The sequence below is a fragment of the Zeus faber genome (assembly GCF_960531495.2).
Source record: "Zeus faber genome assembly, chromosome: 15".
NCBI classification, from domain to species: domain Eukaryota; kingdom Metazoa; phylum Chordata; class Actinopteri; order Zeiformes; family Zeidae; genus Zeus; species Zeus faber.
In genome coordinates this window covers 28153394-28174457 of record NC_137194.1, presented here as the reverse complement: position 1 = coordinate 28174457, position 21064 = coordinate 28153394, and the positions used below count along the sequence as shown (strand labels likewise).

At 47.2% G+C, this 21064-nt stretch overlaps 1 protein-coding gene across 1 annotated transcript in view; it reads right to left on the bottom strand.

The window, feature by feature from the left end:
* The window catches only part of skia (v-ski avian sarcoma viral oncogene homolog a), a 65345-nt gene extending 47037 nt beyond the window's left edge, over positions 1-18308 (bottom strand). The window contains exon 1 of the mRNA XM_080015903.1: positions 17053-18308. Coding sequence (XP_079872029.1) covers positions 17053-17967 — 915 coding nt within the window. The 5' untranslated portion in view covers positions 17968-18308. The remainder of the gene's footprint in view (positions 1-17052) is intronic.
* Between the last annotated feature and the right edge of the window lie 2756 nt (positions 18309-21064).

The window sequence follows — 21064 nt, the reverse complement described above, 5'->3', positions numbered from 1 at the left end:
GCATAGAGCCATGTATGCTACACTACTCCACTTGCGCGCTTTGCAAACCATAGCGCTCTGCAGTACAAAACAGACAGACAGCCTGATAGTCTACCGGCTGCATCTGCAAGTCTGGATATTGTGTGTGCCGTGCACTTCCTGTATTTTCTGCGGAGCTCACACATGTGTGTTCATGTGAATGCGTGTGACTTGTGTGTGTACGAGTGCGTGTGTGTGCGTGTGTGTGTGTGTGGGGGTTTGGCGCATGCGCTCAAGCCCGGCCCGCCAGCCAGGAAGCAGCCGGCCCATTCTGATTTAGAGCAGTGAGACTAGATTTGCTTAGCAACCACATTACCGCTCCAATCACAGCTAGCATTTGGGATAATGTAGGGCCAGGACTGTGCGGAGGCGGCGCATTAGGCACACACACACACACACACACACACACACACACACACACACACACATACGCACACTTCAAGCACGAGAGAGGGAGAGGAAGAGAGAAGAAGATATATATATAAACGTATATATATATATATATATATATATATATATATTTTTTTTTTTTTTTACAGCAGACTGTCTTTCCCTTAATGCTTGTATCCGTCTTTGAAAGAGAGAGGGGAGACCTGTTTGTCACAGAGGGCTGCCACTGTCTGGCACCTTGCCGCGCACACACACACACACACAGAGACTAGTAAATCCATTATCGCTCCCTTGCTCTCCCCCCCTCTTTTCACGGCCTCCCGTGATCCCTCCCCGCGCCTGCAGAGGTGTCTGGCGGCTGTCTGCATCAAAAAGCTGATAGACCTCCAGAAATATATTCTATTTCCTCCAGACGTACACCGCCAAGGACACGGTTGTACACTCCAATGAACCTTGCATCACTGAACTTCAGGTCGGGAAAAATTTGCCCCTTTAACAGGACTTTGTATGGCGGTATAAAATGAAGCACGCTACTGATGACAGTATATCTGGATGAGTGGAGTTCATAATGGTTCTGTTATGGTTCCAGATATCTGGCATGAGTGTTACCGGGAGGGAAACATTTCCAAGCAAAAATTTCTAAGGATTTCACGAGTACTAGGACAGCCCGGCTTTTAAGTTTGCAATTCCCGATTGGCAGATTCTGCTTTTTATGTCAAAGCTGTTGGGTTTTTCCAGGAGAGGTGTGGGCGGTCACGACATTTGCCGATTTGTTTGGAAATATGCGGTCTGTTGTTTATCGCCAAACTGTACGGCATCAAACAAGGAATAACAAGTGGATTTGTTTGTTTTGGGGGCTTTTTTCGCAACAAACACCATGGCCTCAGCTGACTGGGAAGAGTGTTTGGAGTGGAGTGGAGTGGGGTGGGGTGGGGTGGGGTGGAGAGGGGGGTATTTCTTTTTCCAGGGCCAAATGGAAAACTTCCTTCCCCTGTTTGGGCTGTTTTCTCCGGCTATTGAATTGGATTGAAATTTTTATTTATTTATTTATTTTTAAACCTCTGGTTCTGGCAGCCAACAAGCTTGTTCGTGGTTTTTAAGTTTCAAACGCGGTGCAGACAGAGCGGGGTGGCTGTAAGGGCTGCTTAAAGTAGGCAGAAGGTAGACCCCCAAACAAAAACACAAACAATCACATGCCCAAACACAGTTATCTTATTATCCTATTTACGTCTTGTAACACCATTGAGTGGGGAAGCTCAGACTTAGAAACTGTGAGACGCCGTGCGCCGAGTGTGTGTGTGTGTGTGTGTGTGTGTGTGCTTTTACGTGCCCTCGCTCCCCCGAAACGAAAGTGAGTGACTAGACAAAAAGAATAATGGACCCAAAATCAGCGTGAACACACACACCCGCATGCAAAATAGGGAGCAAATTCACATCAAATTGCCATCAAATGAACCCTGGTGACTCAGATATAAGACTGAGGTTGAGAATGAAAAATTTCGGGAATGGGTGCGGGCTCCAGCTGCATTATGGGACGAGATCTGTGTATTCAAGCCTGTATTCGCTTCACTCCTCCCCATCCCTCGCTTGTTTATCATCCCCCTCCATCTGTCTATCACTTCCCCGGTCTGTGCAGCTTTCTCCTCAGGGTTGTGGTGGGTGGGTGGATAGTGGGTGGGGTGCAAAGGTAGAGCTAATGGCCACATTAGCCGCCGGGCTCTCCCTCTGCGCCGATTAGGTGCCTGTGAGGTCATCCCTCCCCTCCTCCCTACCATCCACATCGGGGATCTATCATTTCATTAGCACTCTGAGGAGGAGCAGAGGACAAAGGGAGGCCGTGCTTTCCATCCATCCCATCGCTCGATCAGCCTGACGATCCCATTCTCTGGGTCGGCGTGCGACAAATGACCCGAAATCGGTCTACAGACCTGTGGACTCAGGCACTCACACATGGCCACAAATTCTTCTCTATATAGTGGGTTCAGTCGGGTCGGTCGTGTCTGTGTGTGTGTGTGTGTGTGTGTGTGTGTGTGTGTGTGTGTGTGTGTGTGTGTGTGTGTGTGTGTGTGCGCGCGCGTGTCCAGATCTCTGCGTTCCATCCTAAAATTCCACAATCGCAGACGGCGTTCGCGCTCCGTGTGTGAGCTTCGACAGAGAGAGAAGACGGAGCGGGTTTTGTGTCCTCAGATCTGTGTGTGTTACTATGTATGTGTGTGTAAGTGTGTGTGTGTGTGTGTGTATGTGTGTGTGGGAGTGCATATGCGTGAGCGAGCGCACGTGTGTATTGATTTCTGCAGGAAGTGGAATCTGATGTTTCACAGCGCTTCCTGACTTGGATGACTCTGCCACCGAGGGTGAAAGGAGCACCAGAGAGGAAGCGGGGAGGAAGAGGGGTGGTGCGGGGGGGGGGGGGGGGGGTGCTGAGGAGCAGCAGAAGTTGAGGAGGAAAACTTGGAGGGGGAGAAGGGGGGGGCATAACACCTCTCCCTCTGTCCTTTGGGCCAAGACTAAACACAACCTCCTGTCTGGTTTTTGCCGTAGCAAAACACCCACAGTCACCTCTGTGGAAAATCAAGCATGTACCCGTAAAAAAGCCCACATTCCCCACTCCTAACTCCAAAGGAATCAGCCATGTGAAAGGTAACATTCCTAATGCCGGGGGAAAAAAAGTTTGGCGCTTTCGCCTGTAGACCCAACATGGGAAAAAAACGGGGTCGAAATTCTACCCCGGTGCTCCCCCCATACACACACACACACACACACACACACACACACACACACACACACACCTTTTTTCGTTGACTGTATGTGGAAAGGGGGGTTGGGGATATATGTGGAGGTTGGGGTTATATATATATATAGGTGTATATATATATATATATAGGTGTATATATATAAATAGGCTCATATTTATCTTTGTATTGTTATTATGTTATTCCAGTGTTATTGTAACACTGAGTGATTGTGAAAATACACCATTTATTTTTACTGATGATAAGGTTTTTTTTTAAATCCTACATCCTAATCCTAATACTATAAAACTCCACTTGAACCTGAATGCAATTATCAGGCCTCGATTATCAAGATACGTATATGTCAAATGGACAAATGCCGCTCATTCTCTCTCTCACACTCACTTACACAGACCGCCTCTCCAGCCTCACCTCTCACACACAGACACACACATTCAGACAACTTGTGGTGGTATTACACTGTACAAACTGTAATTAGCTGGGTAGTATATAGTAATAATTCACATATATAATATATACCATTTATGTATCCATCACAATAATTCATCCTGTGCATAGTATCACATTCTGATTTTGCATTCTGTACTCTATATATACCCTGTATTTTTTTGTATCTGACAATTATCTGTTTTAAATTCTTTCGGTATTTTTGTATATATTTGAAGAAAAAAAATATTAGATTTTTATTTTGATTTGATTTGTCTTCTTTCCACTTTTTATTTTTGTCTATTCTATGTTATTATCATTTTTATTAAAAATGTTTTTTCAGACTGTCAAGCTTCTTTTTTTAAACTGCTCATTGTATGTAGAGACACACACCAAACCTCACCAGAACACCAGAGTTCCCAGTATGTTGTAAATGTACCCGGTGAATAAGACTGATTTCGGTACCCGGATGAACAAGCCTCGGATTCGGATTGTGATAGATACACATTGTAATAGATGGTTTGTCTTTTTTTGAGGGGGTTCCCCAAAACAACAAAAGTTGTTGTTAAAAGAGTATGACATTTTAAATTGTATCTTCTTTTTTAAAATCATTGTTCGTTTTACACTGAGACGCTGCATTCGACTGTGTCACGGCTTCTTTGTTTCACGATTGATAAACGACCACCGAAACCTGATAAATGATGCTCCAACCTTAGGACGACCTTAGCGCTTACTCCCTAGGGGGAAAGGGGGTGGGTACGTTGTCTGTCAAAACCAGACAGAAGACTCACACGCACACACACACACACACACACACACACACACACACACACACACACACACACACACACACACACACACACACACACACACACACACACCTATGTTCTTAAAGTAAATACACAAGCATAAAGATCTACAAGAAAAGACAGGCAACCATGCACACTTATTTATAGAGGGAGATGGACACACACACAAGCGTGTGCACACGTCTTGATTAATCCTCTTGCTGAGCCAGGCAGACAACCAGCAGCCATGTCTAGAGAGGGGAAGAGAAGAAGAGAGGAAGGAAGGAAGGATGCGCGGGGGTGGTGGGTGGGGGTGGTCTGCCGGTTGCTGGTGTGAGGTTTCCATCACTGCCTGCTTCCTTTTGCAGCCACTGGATTGGGGGGGGGGGGGGGGGGCATGGCCCAGGGGGCAAGGTTCAGTCACAGCCCTGACCTCTGTTCGTGTGTATGTGTGTGTGTTTCTGTGTGTGGAGATAATTACAACTGGGGGTGGGGTGGGGGGGGGGGCAGACAGATGAGCCCGGCGAGGAGGTCAAGGGTCATGTGGGTACGGCACGTTCTAAATACACACAAGCACGCACGCACGCACACACACACCCACACAGACTGATTCACTGATTCACTGACTTTAGGCGTGTATACATAAATGGCAGTGGGCTTTTATACAAACAGATGTCCTACTACTGAAGATTGGCCTTGGCAGACTCCCTTTGAGGGTTGTGTGTGTGTGTGTGTGTGTGTGTGTGTGTGTGTGTGTGTGTGTGTGTGTGTGTGTGTGTGTGTGTGTGTGTGTGTGTGTGTGTGTGTGTGTGTGTGTGTGTGTGTCGAGGGGGGGCTGCCAGCTATAAATAATGTCTTTGTACTCAGCATTCGGCATTGAGCAGGATAAGAGGCGGTCTGCACATTACCTTGTCTTACAGTCTACAATTACATTAATTATAAGCTGGAGGGCTTTAAGAGTACCATTGTCTACTGAAGAGTGTGTGCGAGAGTGTGTCAGAGGAGTGGAGCGTGTGCGAGCGCTGTGTCCATGAATGTGTGCGTGTGTGTGTGTGTGTGTGTGTGTGTGTGTGTGTGTGTACGCCTGTTTGGGCATAGAAATGAGCATGGATGTGCGATGAGCACGTGAGTGTGTATGTGCTTGCCTACGATTGAGAGACTTAGTGAGTGGGAGATAGAGGAGGGACTTGGGATGGGAAATCAATGGGCTTGGCTTCAGACGGATTTTGCGCACGCGTGTGTGTCGACTACCCAGTAAAGGAGTGCGCTAGCCACGGTACTGGCGATGATGGTGATTCCATTAACTTGAGAATCAGGCGTCTAGGGCCAGGAAGAAAGGATCCCCTTTCAGCACATTGTCCAGTTAATTTGCCAGAGTGCGGCCAGAGTGGGATTAATTGGAAGAGATCAATGACTTGGAGGTGGTGATGGTGGCAGTTGTCGGTGGATGGAGACAGGGGATGGAGATGGGTGTTCCTAAGGCATGAGCTGTGAATTAAATTGAATTAAAGGTGAATTAAAAAATTAAAGGAGATTCCCCTCATTGTTTCCCCCCCCCCCAATGTGTCGCTAGTGGGTGAAGTTCACATGATAGTGGGTTGACAAATGAATGCTGATTCTTGCCATCATGAGGCCACTAGCTCTCACAATGGAGGGAGAAGGTGAACATCAAGACTCCGCCAAAGCAAAGGTTTTGAGGCGGTGTCGTGAAGCAGTAGAACTGGGTTTTATTTGGTGGCGAGTGGGCGTTCCAGCTCGGAAAGACGTGTGTTCCAACAGGGACCCAAATGCGAGTACTCGCGCATGCAGTGACTCCCGCCTCAACTTCTTGAAAAGATGTCGGGTGAGGTGTAGTCGTCTGGTGTCTGCGTTCCTCTTTCGGCCCAGCAAGACGGGAAACCATAAACCTGCCTGTCTCTCTCCCCTTTTGCCTGAGCGGCTGCAAGCAGCGACTGGGAACAGCCTATCCTTTCCACCCTTCAGGCCGGCTGCCATTTGGACCCTCCTGACCTCAATGCCGTGTATTACATGACGCGTTATATTCCATCCTCTGCCGTGCACGTGCACACAAGCGAATAAAACAGCCTCTTACTTAAGACCTTTTCCTATTAATCATTGTTGTGATACTGGACGGAACGGAAGCGGCCTCTAAACCAGTCAAAGTTCAGGATAGCTGCTTCGTTGGATCGATAGGACAATTAGGGTCCACCATCCAGCCTGATAAAATAGGGTTTAAGATTAGCCAGCTGCACTATAGCCACGAGTGGCTAGACGTGGCCACGAATCAGTGTTAGACCAAACAAAAGTGAAAGATCACAGACGCTGTGGAGATCACATCAGTAAACAACCGCCATATCAAGCGGGAAGATACCACCCATTCCCACACAGTTTAACGATAGGCCGAGAGCATGCACCGAATCAAATTATCCCACTCGCAAAGACAAAGACAGCGCAACTTCAGCTGCTTTTCTGATCACGGCTGTCAATGGTTTTTGGAAGCCTTAAGACACAGATTTGGGTGTTCCTTAAATCAAGCAAATATTTCAAAAGTGTTATTGTAGAGGAGAAACCGTTCTTAGCTGTCAGCTTTTAATGGGAAAATCTGAAACGCGGAATATGGTGGCAACAGCATAGGAGGGTTTCCTAGCTTTGATGGAAAGTAGTGGGCTGTACCTTAGTTAACAACAATTTGTTAAACAAAACGATTGAGTAATAGTTTAGTAGTTTTTCTTTATTCATTTTCTTATATAGTACATAGTTGTCTGTGGCCTCCTATTGTATATGTAATTATTAATCCGGCCCCAATCAGGCTCCCCCGTCCCTGTAAGGAGTGGAGAGCTAAGGTTCAGGCTGGAGGAGTGGGTGGAGGGGCCAAACAATGACCGCTCGTCCATGACTCAGGCACTCTGGGAGAAAAAAAAGAAACTGATGAGCCATTGTGGCTGGGCGGGGGCCAGTGGGGAGGGGGTGGTATTGGTGTTGGTGGGGGTTGTTGGCTCAATCCGTCCCCTGCGCCGCTGATCCCCAGCTGATAGCCACCACAAAGAGACCACAACAACAATGGCAAGCAAGCAAACTAGCTAGCTAGCCGGCGGACAGAGCCCATCCCCAACAAACAATACTGGCCCCCAGAAGCTCCTGGGAGCTGCCCTTTCGACATTACTGCCGAGGACAAGCAAGGATGACACTCCAACCCTGCCCTGCCCCCTCAGAAATTAAACGCTGGAGGAGAAAAGGGACAACAAAAAGCTTTTCTACATCGGGTCCCTTCTTCCACTGCATGACACAATGCCTGCCCTTTCTAAAGTACTTTCAATGGCTGCTGTTGGGTTGGGTGCCTGGCCAAATGTTAGTGAGTCGCATCGCTCCTGCTTGAGAGAATGAAGCTCCGTGCTGCTGCAATCAGCTCACGACTATTGCTGCCCACATTAGATAAGACGCTGTTTAGCTGTTGAGTTGACTTGGCAGCCGCCCTGAGTGGAAATGTGCCAGTCCTGTCAGAAAATAAGATTAGCCAGGCTAATTATTATTAGCCTTGAAGATGTCCTGTACCTCCCTATTCATCCTCAGCTCGGCTAAAGACGGGGATGTCCTTCATCAACATACAAAGTGCCAGAGCGACCTCTGAGAGCGTTTACCTTCAGGCCTGCCCTTGCCGTGGGTTGTTTCCACACGAAGCTTTGGGGGATTTGGCTTTTGACATGATAGGAGCATGTTTTGAGTGTGTGTGTGTGTGTGTGTCTTGGTTTACGTCATATGTAACAAACACTTTGGCAACCGAGTGTGTGTCTATGTGACATGTAAATGTGTGGCCGTGTTGTGTCGGCTGTCGTGCTGTTGGTGTGTGTGTGTGTGTGTGTGTGTGTGTGTGTGTGGGGGGGGGGGGGGGGGGGGGGGGCATAGGCATCACTGTGGGAGACAGGCAGATGGAGATGGAAATGAGTAGGCAGTGAGCTCATGCTAATCTCTTCCTACAGCTAATCCAGGCATCAAAAATAAAATAGGCACGCACGCGCGCTTCCACACTCACGAAGTGGAGCACAGAGACCAGCGTGCGCATAATCACATGCCAAATGAGGCGGAGGAGGAGTAGGAGGAGGCCGCTGTTGCCATAAAATCTATCCCTGCGCTTCACAGAGGCTTCATTTGAACCGGTAAACGTGACGTAACAGGTTAACTTTTGCGCACCGGGAATCCCCGAAAATCTAAAGTTCACACAAATCACTTCAACACGAGTAATCTTTTTGTGCTTGCAGAGAGAATTCACTTTTCCACACAACACAGTATTACTTCCCGCCAAGTGTACCATCCAGTATATTCTCACAGTATGTTACAACTAGTCACTGCATTGAGCTTTAAGTATGAAAATGGGTTTTTCATGCATCTGCATGTTTAAGAGCACAACACAGAGCCTTAAACCGTAGAAATAGTTTTCAACACAGCACGGCATAATGGACATAAGGGGTAATATTTTATATAATTGTGGGGTTTTTTTTGATGGTAGCAGTGTTATGTGGCCGCCTCATGAAACAGCCATCTGCCCCGTGGGGGGGTTCTCATAGGCATGTGATAGGCTGACTCCCCCTGAAAGGAGGTGAGGATGGGGCACCTCCTTTTTCCCTTCATGCAATCGGGTTAGGGATGATGGGGTGGATGGGGGGTCGGGTGGGGTTAGCCCAAGCTCTAAAGGCTGACGTTGCTGTCACACAAAGGGGGGGGGGGTCCACGGCTGACTCAGCGACAAAACTCAACATCCCACCCCCCTCCCACCCAGCCCCTGGACAAGCATACGGCTGCAGACTCCCCTACTCTCTCTCTCTTTTTCCTCTTTCACACACACACACACACAAACAGATTCGCGCACACAAAGAAGTCGGCAGCGCCATTGTTGGCCAGCTTAAACCCACACGAACGAAGACAACTTTCCCATCAGTGGGTGTCATTAATTCATGCCTCGCACAGCCAAATCCACCAAATGACTGTAATTACTATACTATAATCAGTTTTCCCCTCTGTCGTTAAAATACAATGTAGCGTGTAGTGAAATCCGACTGAGCTTAGAAACGCTGACTTGTACCCAGCACGCTACAGGGTATGTTGCCGATAGTGTGCGTATTACTTAAGCGTGTGTTGCACAATTTGGAACGGAATCGTCTTCTCCCCGGCAGTGGCACTGACCACAGACACAAGACTGCGATGATCGGGGCTGTTCCACCGCGGGAACCAAGAACTTACTTCGGAACCTTCTTTCCTCTACACTCCAATTATTTACAGAATTGGGTCCCCAATAAAGTCCCGCAAGAGAGATGGTACTTTCCAAGGAGGGTTGGGTTACATGGACAATTGGGACGGAGTTTGTGGTGCTGAACAACGCTGACCAGGTCAAACACAATCATCAAACATCAAAACCCACCACAGCCCTCACTTGTACTACTTGAAAATGGAAAGCCCGAAGCCCAAATACAGCGGCCGATGAAGCAACCAAAAAGCTCAGTTAGGGACGGCTATGTTTCCTGTTTCAGAAAGATCCCGTCGGGGCCAAAATGGTTCCTCATTTACTTCCCGTACCCTCATGGAAAAGTGATCGATCTGTCTGTCTGTCTGTCTGTCTGTCTGTCTGTCTGTCTGTCTGTCTATCTATCTATCTATCATCTATCGTCAGGTGGATATGCCAAGCAGCGCACTCCACACCGATCTCTATCAAGACATCAACGCCCAAAAAGACGTGAGAAAAATCTGGCATCCACCCCGTCCCCCGCCCCCATGATACCGTGATACGAGGCTTCAAGTCAAAACAAACAGATAACACAGCAAAGCGTGTGGGTGACTGTGTAAACACTGCTGGCGTTGACTTGGATGTTTGTCATACGTGCCATCGGCACACAAATACTCCAGAATAACCCGTCTTAACCTTTGCCCACTCCCGTAGACCCATGATTTACGAGAAGCTATATACACGAAGACGTGGTACGTTTTGGAGTGTTTTATTTTTATTTTTATCATTTGGACCAAAGGAGTCTTGTTGGCCAAAGCTGCAATGACCAGGCAAAAGGTCGCCAGATGGCATCTCGGGATGTGCAGTAAAGTTAAGTTTAAGGGGGAGAGAGCCGGGCTCCTCGGCGGCAGGTGTGGCAATGAATATTTCAAAAGGCAGTTCATTAAATAAACAGTGCGGCCCCCTCGCCACCAACAGTAGTCCGACATCAATAATTAATATCCATTACAAAAAAAAATCGACACGTTGTTGTGAGATGAGCGGTCCGGACGGTCGTCAAATTGCACTGTCTGTCCAGGGAAAGGGCGAGAAAGAGGGGGGCGGTTGAGTGGGGGGTTTCTTTTGACTCGGCCAAGGTCAGCGGGTTCTTTTCCCCGCGCCTTTGGGGGGCGGTGGGCATCAAAAACAGCAAAGGCGGTCTCACATGGGGCAGTTGCTGGTTTTGCGCTCCAGAAAGGGTCAGCCATACATGCTGGGGTCGCCCACCCCCCCCTCTCTCTCTGAGCTGCAGCGGGGGAACACGTGGCTTCCGCTGGCGAGCGTCCGTGCTGCGTCCGTGCGCAAGGCCCCTGGAACGTGGCCGCCCGCAGCCGCCGTTCTGAGCTCACCTACTTTTCCTGGACAAGCTCACGTGCGCTGGCTGCTGCACAGCCCGTTGCAGCATTTGAGCATTTCAGGAACCCTCTTATTGCCATTTCTTTATTTCTTTGTTTTGTTTTAGTATAGCATTTTTTTTCCTTACATTTTGGGGGTATTTGGTCTCATAATGTGCACTTTTTTGGGTATGCCCTTAATAAGTTCTATATTCGTTCAGTCAGGGGAAAGCCACTCTCCGAGCAGCTGCTTTAATGAGAGACGAGAGATTACTAGAGTAAGCCAGAGAAAAAAAAAGCTAAAAAAACAGACTGACGACGTAGGAACAGCGAGAAACTATATCTGCAGCAGGTGAAAAACACCAACACCAACAACACAGTCCTGTGAAATGGGGTGGTCTGTTGTTGTGGCATTAGCAGCAAAATTGAGAGTCAAATAAGCCTCGTAACGAAACGGGGGAGAAGAAAAAATGTCAAAAGAAAGAAAATCAAAGGTTTATGCAAAAGGGACGACAATCGCAGCACAAAACGCGCTGGTAACCAGCGCTTCCGTTATCCGGTAATTGCCTGTTTTTACCGGGAAAATTCGTAGAAGTCCGACATATTTAAATCTCTCCGGTCATAATGTCCGGTGAATATAATTCCCTCCAAGCATAATTTAGTAGAATTTGTAGAATAAGTGCTGGGTGGATCATTTCGATTAAAAAAGTCTGCAGATCTGTTCATTTCCACGCTCGGCAAGTTGCAACGGAAAGCCAATCAGTTTGGACAATCTAATGCTGATCGAATAGCTTCACCTCTGACCAATCACGATTGTCGATATAGAACTAAGAGCCGCCCCCTCCCTTCTGAACAGGTTTGTAAAAACAGCAGACACGGAGCCAGCATCTAGAACTCTAAAGAGAAACTGAAAGATGTGTCGTTGGCACATATAAATCCATAGTTTGGTGTTTTTTTGGGATATTTAAGTTCAGTCCCAAAGCAGACGGTAAATATTCATTGTGTAAAATATGTTGACGGGACGTCCCGAAGAAGACTTGGCATATTTATTTTGTTTTTGATTTTATCAAAAAAAAAATTTAGTGAAATATTAATTAAAGCAGCTGCACCCATTACTTATTGTTCACGAATGGAAATTATGTCATTTCAAGTATTAATATTCATAATTTTGATTTATTTAATTTTTAAGGGGCATTTACTGACTTGTTCTATTTTTAATATTCATTAAAAAATATTATATATCTACATGCCTTCATGATTTCATTCTCTATATATAGCCTGCTTATCAATTGTTTTTAAGCTCAATAAACAGAGATAGTATTTGACCAGAATCTCTCCCATTTGTCTGGGAAATTGAAATCTTCCAGGACACATTGACCGGCACCATTTTTTTTCCAACTCTGCTGCTAACGGAAAAATTCCCTTTATTTTAGAGAAATCGGTTTGTTTCCGTTCTCTTTGAAGACTTTTTTTATTTACCCTGCACTGGAACATCTGGCCGGTGCGAGAACCAGTCCAAAACCGGAATGAAATTAAAGATTGCATGAAAGGAAATAATCAGCGTGTTTATCTCTCTATCTATCTCTATTTCTCTTTCCCTCCCCTCCACAAATAAGCTCCACTGCAAATTAAACACGCCCTTTTGTAATTGACTTTCATTTGAATACCATTCTGGCTACCAAGCAATTACAGCACAAATTGTTAAAAGAGTGGCTTTCCCCAACCCACCCCCCTACAAAGTCTTGGTTGCAGCGGAAATCTGTAAGACGTCACATCTGAACTACACTCCATCCACTCATTGGGTAATTTTGAGCGGTGAGGGTATAATGTGGCATAAGCGGAAAAAAAAGTCCTTTCCTCCGGGAGGGCGCAGCAATGTTTATGTCAGTTTGAGGAGCGATGGAGGTGTTTTAGTCACACTTGACACGCAGAGTGCTCGGCTGAAGATGGCGTATTGATCCCGCCCACCCACCGCCTACCCTGGCCCTACCCACCGACCTTCAGCGGCGGTCGATGGGCAGACAAGCCGGCCTGTCTGGAACTCTGCGCAGGGGGAGCTCGAAGTGAGATGGAACTTCTACCTTCTTCTGTTTTTACAATTGGACTACTCTATGTGTGTGTGTGCGTGTGTGTGTGTCTGTGTCTGTGTGTGTGTGTGTGTGTGTGTGTGTGTGTGTGTGTGTCGGGGGGGGGGGCTTAATTGAATTAAAATGCAAATATTCCCTGGACTAGCTATTGATATGCGTGGCTGCCAGCTGTTGTTCCGTCCATCGTGCGGGCAGGGCTGGCTGTCAGAGGGCCGAGGCCCAAGCTGTGCCTCGTATTCGCATACAGGCAGGACGCAGCAACCCCCCCATCCCCAAACACAGCAAGGGGAGTTCACTTCCTCTGAGCCCCCCCCCCCTTACAAACGCGCGCGCACACACACACACACACACAAATTAAACCCCACGCCAACCCTCCCCCTTAAACAAGCAGCCCCTTCAGCTGGAAGCCAGATATCCAGGACGCGGGGTGGTGGTGGTGGGGGGGTCAGAGGGAAACGGGAAGTTTCAGCCCCTGCGAATTTGGGACAAGAGCCAACTCTGTAGACTGTGAGCAGTGGAGTTTTCAAAAGACGGTGGGGAAAAAGTACAAGTACAACGCCACAAACCCCCACTGGCTAAGGGCTGACTCACATCCACACACACACACACACACACACACACACACACACACACACACACACACACACACACACACACACACACACACACACACACAGAGAGGCTGTACAGAAAGAATTTTGTCTCTCTGCACTTTTCCAAACTCTCAGCTCCGAAAACACTGACCTCAGTTGCAGCCATTTTAAAAGCTTCAACCAAGGGCTGATGCAGGCCTATGTGGAGGGGTAGCTGGGTCTCAGCGCAGTTAGGCAGCTGCACAGTTGGTAAAATTTGGGTGCAAATGAAAACGAAAGAAAGTAGTACCGCCCCCGTTTTTAAATTTTTGACAAACACACATACATTCAGTTTCTGATACACCTTTTGCAAACTGTATATAGTATTTACACAGTTCATCTATCTATCTATCTATCTATCTATCTATCTATCTATCTATCTATCTATCTATCTATCTATCTATCTATCTATCTATCTATCTATCTATCTATCTATCTATCTATCTATCTATCTATCGATCTATCGATCTATCTATCTGTCTATCTGTCTATCTGTCTGTCTGTCTGTCTGTCTGGAGAAATTGAAAATAAATAACCAGGTCATTTTGAGGGCAAATTAGGGAACTGGTGATGGCTTCTGAACCAACAGCCACTGTCCATATCTAAGCATCCTGATGCAGAAAACCACAGATTATGGTTGTCACCCACACGTGTACCAGCTAGCCAGCAATAATAACAATAATAATAATAATAATAATAATAATAATAATAATAATAATAGCCTCACAGCTGGGCAGCACCGGCTCAGTCCATTTCTAGGGGTGCTCCACGCCTAGCTCATAAACTCTGAACCCATTCAGTTCACAGCATTAGCTCATTGTTGTGCACACACTCTTGTGTTTTGACACAAGTGTATTTTTTTTTTACATACACACATTCACGCCTGTTCAGCATATGTGCGGGGGGGGGGGGGGGCTCACAGCAAGGAGTGCCCTCCAAAGAGAGGAAGTGCACCACCGTCGGCTTCCTGGCGTTTTGTCTGGCTGACGTTGAGACATTCTCGGGGGCCTTGCGTCGTGAATGCCCTCTTGTTGAGATTCAGAAAAGGAAGTCCACCAAACTTCTTCTTCTTCCCCAGCGCTCACACCCTCAAAGAACTTTCTCAAATTAAACAGCCAACCCCCTTTCCCCACCCCTCCCCCCACCAACCCGCTGTGCTGAAAATCTGCTGACAAAGGGGAGCTCTGTTTCCAGAAGTTTAGCAATATTCCTGATAATTCCTACTTTGCAAATATTTCCTCATTAGCATTTACGTACGTACTGGCTTCCGGCCAGGTGTCTTGAAAAGAAAAGAAAAAAATATGAGAATTAATATTTTTTAAGATGGGAGAGCAGTTAAAAGTGGAATCAAAAGAGCGCCGGTTTCTGCAGTCGGAAACGCCCGGGTGCCTCATCAGCCCTTTTAAAAATATAGGGGGGGGGGGGGGGTCTGATAACGAGGACCCCTCGAGCTGTGCCCACTCCACTTGAAAAAAACGGACAAGTGCCAAGGGTAAGAGCGGTAGAGGATTTGAGGAGTGTTTGTGTGTGTATATGAATGTGTGGGGGGGTTGTTCCTGGCGCATGGCAGGACTTGCTCCTCGAAAGTCTACAATTTAAGCAAAAGGCCACTTGATTGCAAGAGAGGGGCCTTTTTTGGAGGAGGACCTGGGAGAAGCGCTGGTAAACACGTCAATGTTTGTGTTGTGTGACCCCCCCCAACAACATAACTTCAATAAATAAAACTTTGGCTCAGACAAACGATATCTGCCTTGGATACACATCATCACAGGGGCCAGTGATTAGGGCAGGTACGGGCAGAGGTAGTCGATATACTACAAAACGAGGCATGGGAAGTTGAGGGAGGGGAATGTATGTGTGTATGCAGGGAGAGTGGGGTGGAATGGGGATCGTGGGGGTGGGGGCTTGGTATCTCTGAATGCCCCACTTTGTTGGGATCATATTATGTTTCCAACACAATACTCCCCCCGCTAACCACTGCTTCATCAACTCTATTCATCTGTAACAGTTCATGCAAATGGCCGAGCCAGCCTTTCATGCTGTGCCGTGATGGTGGTATTGGGGGTCCCCTCAGCGTCGCCTGCCCACCTTGAAATGAACTTTGCATGCAATCTACAGGCAAACAAGCAACCATGCACCCCACAAGTACAAGAGTAAGCCGAGTGAAAATATCCCCTATGTAGTTCTGAGTCCTGGCGTTGTCTCCCAACCCCAAGGAAACAAGCCCAGTGCAAAATTAGTTTCTTTTTTTTTTCCTCTGTCTTACAGGACCTACATGGGTTTATTTTTTTGTGTAAAACATTACGGATATGAAAATATCTTTCTGACAATACAAATTCTGAGTTCAGAACTTTAAAGAGCCTGTGTGCTACTTTTTCCAGAACACAAATGAAATTAGATATTTTGAGATGAAGATGTAATCAATCAATTATTTTTTCTATCCGTCTCAATAACAACCCCAAATCACTAGGGTACAGTTTCAGGTACAGTTTAAAATGCTAAACATGGTCAGAAACTCTCTTGCTGTTACCAGGTGGGTTTGATATCATCTTACAGTAAGTAAAGGTGATGGTTCACTTAAAAAGAAGTAGATGTTTGACCAGAATCCCAAAATGTCCTTGCTATATATGTCATGCTCCTTGCTCCCATAGTGTGGGACGGGGGAAAGAAAATCTTTAAATGTGTGACCCGCTGATACTTTTTTCTTTTTTGTCTTTTGGTGGATCCCTGCCATAAGATGGGGGGGGGGGGGGGTATTGGTACTGTAATGGCCACTATAGACAGACAGGCAGACACAACAACAAGACCATAATAAGAAGACTGAGCAACCCCCTCAGACGTGCTAATCATTCATTACGTACGGATGAGCCCCCATCCCAGGGTGGGAAACCTGAGATCTTGAGATAAAACTTTGGTTTTTAGTGTGTGTGTGGTTTTGGGGGGAGTGCATGGGAGGAAGTGCATGGAACTATAAACCGGACGGGGAAGAACAGGGACTTTGGAACCGTGCCTCTTGAAAAGCCATTCCATTTTACCCCCCACACCTCTCCTCATATACTCGAATTACATGGCGAGTTTAACAGTCATTACCGTTGTTATAACACCTATTATTTGGCCATTTGTTGGTAAACGAGATTGTACTTACAGTAGAGGCCAATAAAATTCGGGCTGTGTGTGTGTGTGTGTGTGTGTGTGTGAGGGGGTGGTGTAAGCGCAAATAATGGTTTTATTTGTCTCTGGAGGTGGGGTGGGGGGCCGTGCCCTGCAGCACTGTCAACACCGACTAAAAAAGCAGTCGGGAGCAAAAAGCACCAGAACTTTTTATTTTTCTCATTTTTAACCCGGGACAGTCGCGACAGGTTCCACTCACCCGTGATGCTTTCCGCTTGTACTTGTTCGCGAAGTCGTACTTCTCCTTGACTTCGTCCAGGAGCTGCTGGAGCCGAGCCTGCTCCTCCTTGCCGGTGTAATCCTGGCCCAGGAGGATGTACGCCCTCCAGTTAGCCGAGTCGAATCCCCAGTGGCAAGTCCTGTTCTCCAGCGCCTTGTGACTGTGCACCACGAACTTGTGCGTGGGGTACACGAGTCTGCAGTCCAGGCACTGCACGCACGCCGCCCCGGGGCTCGTGTACAGCTCGGGCACGAACAGACCCTTGCACTTGCCGAAGCACTCGTGGTAGACCTTGAAGCTGCGCTCCGTCAGCTCCAGCTCCAGGGCCGCGGGGCCGGGGAACTCCTTCTTACAGCGCGGCGGGTACGTTCCGCCGTAGACCAGCGCGTTGCACAGGCGCTCAGCATCCGTCTTGGTGATGAGGCCGCACGACGGCGCGGAGAACGGCAGGATCCCCATGACTTTGAGGATCTCCAGCTGGTCCGCTGTGCACCGCGAGCAGTAGATGTGCAGGTCGTCACACACCGAGTTGATCTGCTGCAGGGAAAAGTCCCGCAGCACCGTGTTGAGGATCTGCGGCAGGCACAGGCGCTTCTCACCGCCCACCACGAAGCAGGAGATGGTCTCGGTCTCCAGCACGGTCTCGCAGCGCTCGGTGGAGCGGTCAGAGGGGATGAACAGGGGCCCCGGCATGACCGGCGGCGACGGCTGCACGGGCAGCCGCAGGACGGGCTCCGGGTCCTTGCCCTCCTTCTTGAAGAGGAGATCGTGCTGCCACCGCGCCGAGAACGCCGCCGGTCCGCCGAGGGAGCTCATTGAGCTGAGGTGAAACTGCTTGAGAGTTTGTTGCAGTCCCGGGTGAGGCTGGAAGCTCTGGTGAGTCACAGCCTCCATGGTTCCCCTTCAACTTTGAAAACGGCGAGTTTGCCTCCCGAATCGGCGATGTCTGAACGAACCGCGATGCTTCCCCGGTCCCGGTAAATCCGCAGTCTCCCAGAGTCGGCCAGTAACGCGGGGCGCTTCATCAAACATCCAGTGGAGGGGGGAGTCCTTTAATATTCCCTCGGACTCCCGGGCCGGGCTGCACACTCCTCCCGACTGTCCATTGCTTCTAAACTTCTTGGGGGGAAAACACACACACACAAACCCGCGGCGCAAAGTCCAGAAACAAAGTAGCCACGAACGGAAAGGGATCAGCGTCTCGTCTCCTATAAATCAAAATCCTTAGAATAAAACCTTCCTTTCGCTGTCGTGTAGCGCGGCGCATACGCTCGGTCTGCCCCCGCAGCTCGCTCTGCCTGTGTGGGGATGAGGAGTGTGTGTGTGTGTGTGTGTGTGTATGTGTGTGTGTGTGTGTGTGTGTGTGTGTGTGTGTGTGTGAGCCGGGCTGCCGTCTCCCCCTCCCCCCCTGTCTCTCTCTCTCTCTCTCTGTCTCTCTCTCGCTCATACACACACTACACGCTCCCCGTCTCCCTCACGCACACTCTCTCTCTCTCTCTCACACACACACACACACACACACACACACACACACACACACACACACACACACACACACACACACACACACACACACACACACACCAGACGCGTGCGTGCGCGCGTCTGGCTCAGTCATTGAATCCCAGCCAAAGAATGTGAGTGACTCCGCGGGCAGGCTCGGCTCTTCCAAAGTAGCCGTCACTCCCTCTGCTGCTTTTCCGCCACAGCAGCCCTGGGCAGCCCAGCATTATTATTATTATTATTATTATTATTATTATTATTATTATTATTATTATTATTATTATTATTATTATTATTATTATTATTATTTGTGGTAGTAGCAGTAGTAGTAGAAGTAGTAGAGGTAGTAGTAGTGGTATTTCAGCAATTGTTTATTTTTCCTCTTTCAGTCATTCCGCATTTAGTTGTTAACGCATTCATATGACAACGTCCCGAAATGTCTTACGGTTTGGAGATGTTTGTTATTTTATTATTTTATTATTTCATTCTTCTTCTTCTTCTTCTTCTTCTTCTTCTTCTTCTTCTTATGATTATTATTACAGTTTTGTTGTTTTTACATTATAGAACAACATACACGGGTAAATGTTTATATATGTGTTTATAGCAACGTATATTACATGAAACAGTATGTGCATGATTTTGTTAAATATATATTTATTTACAAAAAAATGGATCGAGCAGCTGTGCAGAAGCTTAGTGAAAGGGGAAGGGGAGAGCTCATGTGAATCATTTGGTTCGCATCAGGCTGTAAACCCAGAGAGGATGGGTGGAGTTTGCGAGACAAGTCAAATTTAGCTTTAGAAGGGAAATGCAAATTGAACGACTGGCTGAGTTTTTTTTCTTTTTTTTTCTCTTCTGCTTTCTTTACAAAGTCGGTTAATGGCACACGAATACACAAAAGTGCCAAAGGACACACTGGCTCTAATACATCGATGATAAGTTACAAATCATATTTGTCCAACATCGGTTCATCCAATTTTCTTGATCTCATTGTTATTTGGGAGCAATTCTTCAGCCCCATCGACCAGGACAGTTCAAAATGATTGCCGTATTACTCACTATTTGATAGTCAATGTCAGTGTTCAAAGTGGAAGCAATCCAGTTACTTTAAAATGCTCAAAATCGATTATTAATATTTTATATTATAATTATAGATGCTTATAACCCAAATAAAAATATATAATTATGTTCTCACCAGTGGTGAGGTTACAGTAAATTGATGCAATTTTCTGAACTTCATAAACTGTTCTTATCAATGTCCCCTTTACTTTTCAATACAAATGCTTATTTATATTATGTGTAAATATATTTCGATCAAAGCACTCATTGTAAGTGATAGGTAGGTGTGTACAAATGGAGAAGAATCTTTAATCGTCACGCAACACACCACATGCATACACACACGCTTTGGATGGTAGCTGGTGAAATGTGGCCTCTGCATTTGACGCATCCTGGCTTGTCCTTCCTCCGGGGGGGCAGGCAGGAGCAGTGGGCAGCATTCATCGACGCGCCCAGGGACCTGGTACCAGGCGTCCATCGCTGGTCAGACGATGATGTGTGCATGTTTTTGGTGGGGGTCCTTACTGATGGTAGGTGGAGGAAATCCCATGGGGACCCCAAGGGTCAGGGTTTCACACAAGATGGTTGCAAGATTCTCTGTGTGCACTGGTTTTGCACCTAAAAAGACTTCCAAGCCATCCTTTAACTAAAAAAATGCAGAACGAGTGGGAGTGTGATCCCCCAAATACGGCGGCCTGCTCCAGCAATGTGACGTCAGCTTCACATTCCCTGTTTGTCAAACAAATATTGTGATATTTCAATTTGTCAATATCGCTCAGCCCAACCAATGGGTTACAATTGCTGATAAAAAAATAAAAAAAACATTGTTTCCACCAATTCTCTTATAATGCAGAAATGTGTTCCTTTATAACCCCCCCCCCCCCCCCCGAAAAAAACCAACGATGGGGCCAACGATCAACCCCGACACCAGTTTATGGGGTCCGATTTATTCAGAATCAGGAGGGCTGTACAGTTGGCATATTTCAGATGGAGAGAAAAATAGATAGAATCTGAGGCCTAACACTGGCCTTAACTCGCTTTCCATAAGATGAGCAATGTTCCATCCAGAATCAAGTTTAAGAGTTGTCTGGAGTCAGGACAGAAGCCTAAAAGGTATAATGGCAACTAGGGTGGCAGCTGTTTGCTGCTCCTGTGGCGTCCCCTAGCCAGACGGGGCTATAACTGCAACGTGAACCTAAATGGAAGGTGGAGCTAAGAAAGATCCTCTTCTCTGCCTTCAACAATTGAGACACTGAAGGACAGAAACATCATTCATGTTTGTTTCATATCAGAGGTGTCAAGCTCATTTTTGGTCCCATATCATCACAAAATCATCTCGTGGGCCGGATTTGACCCTTCCACGGGCCGGATCCTGACCACGCGCTCTACCTTTTTGAGATTGTCATATGGTCACTAGTAACAACAATTT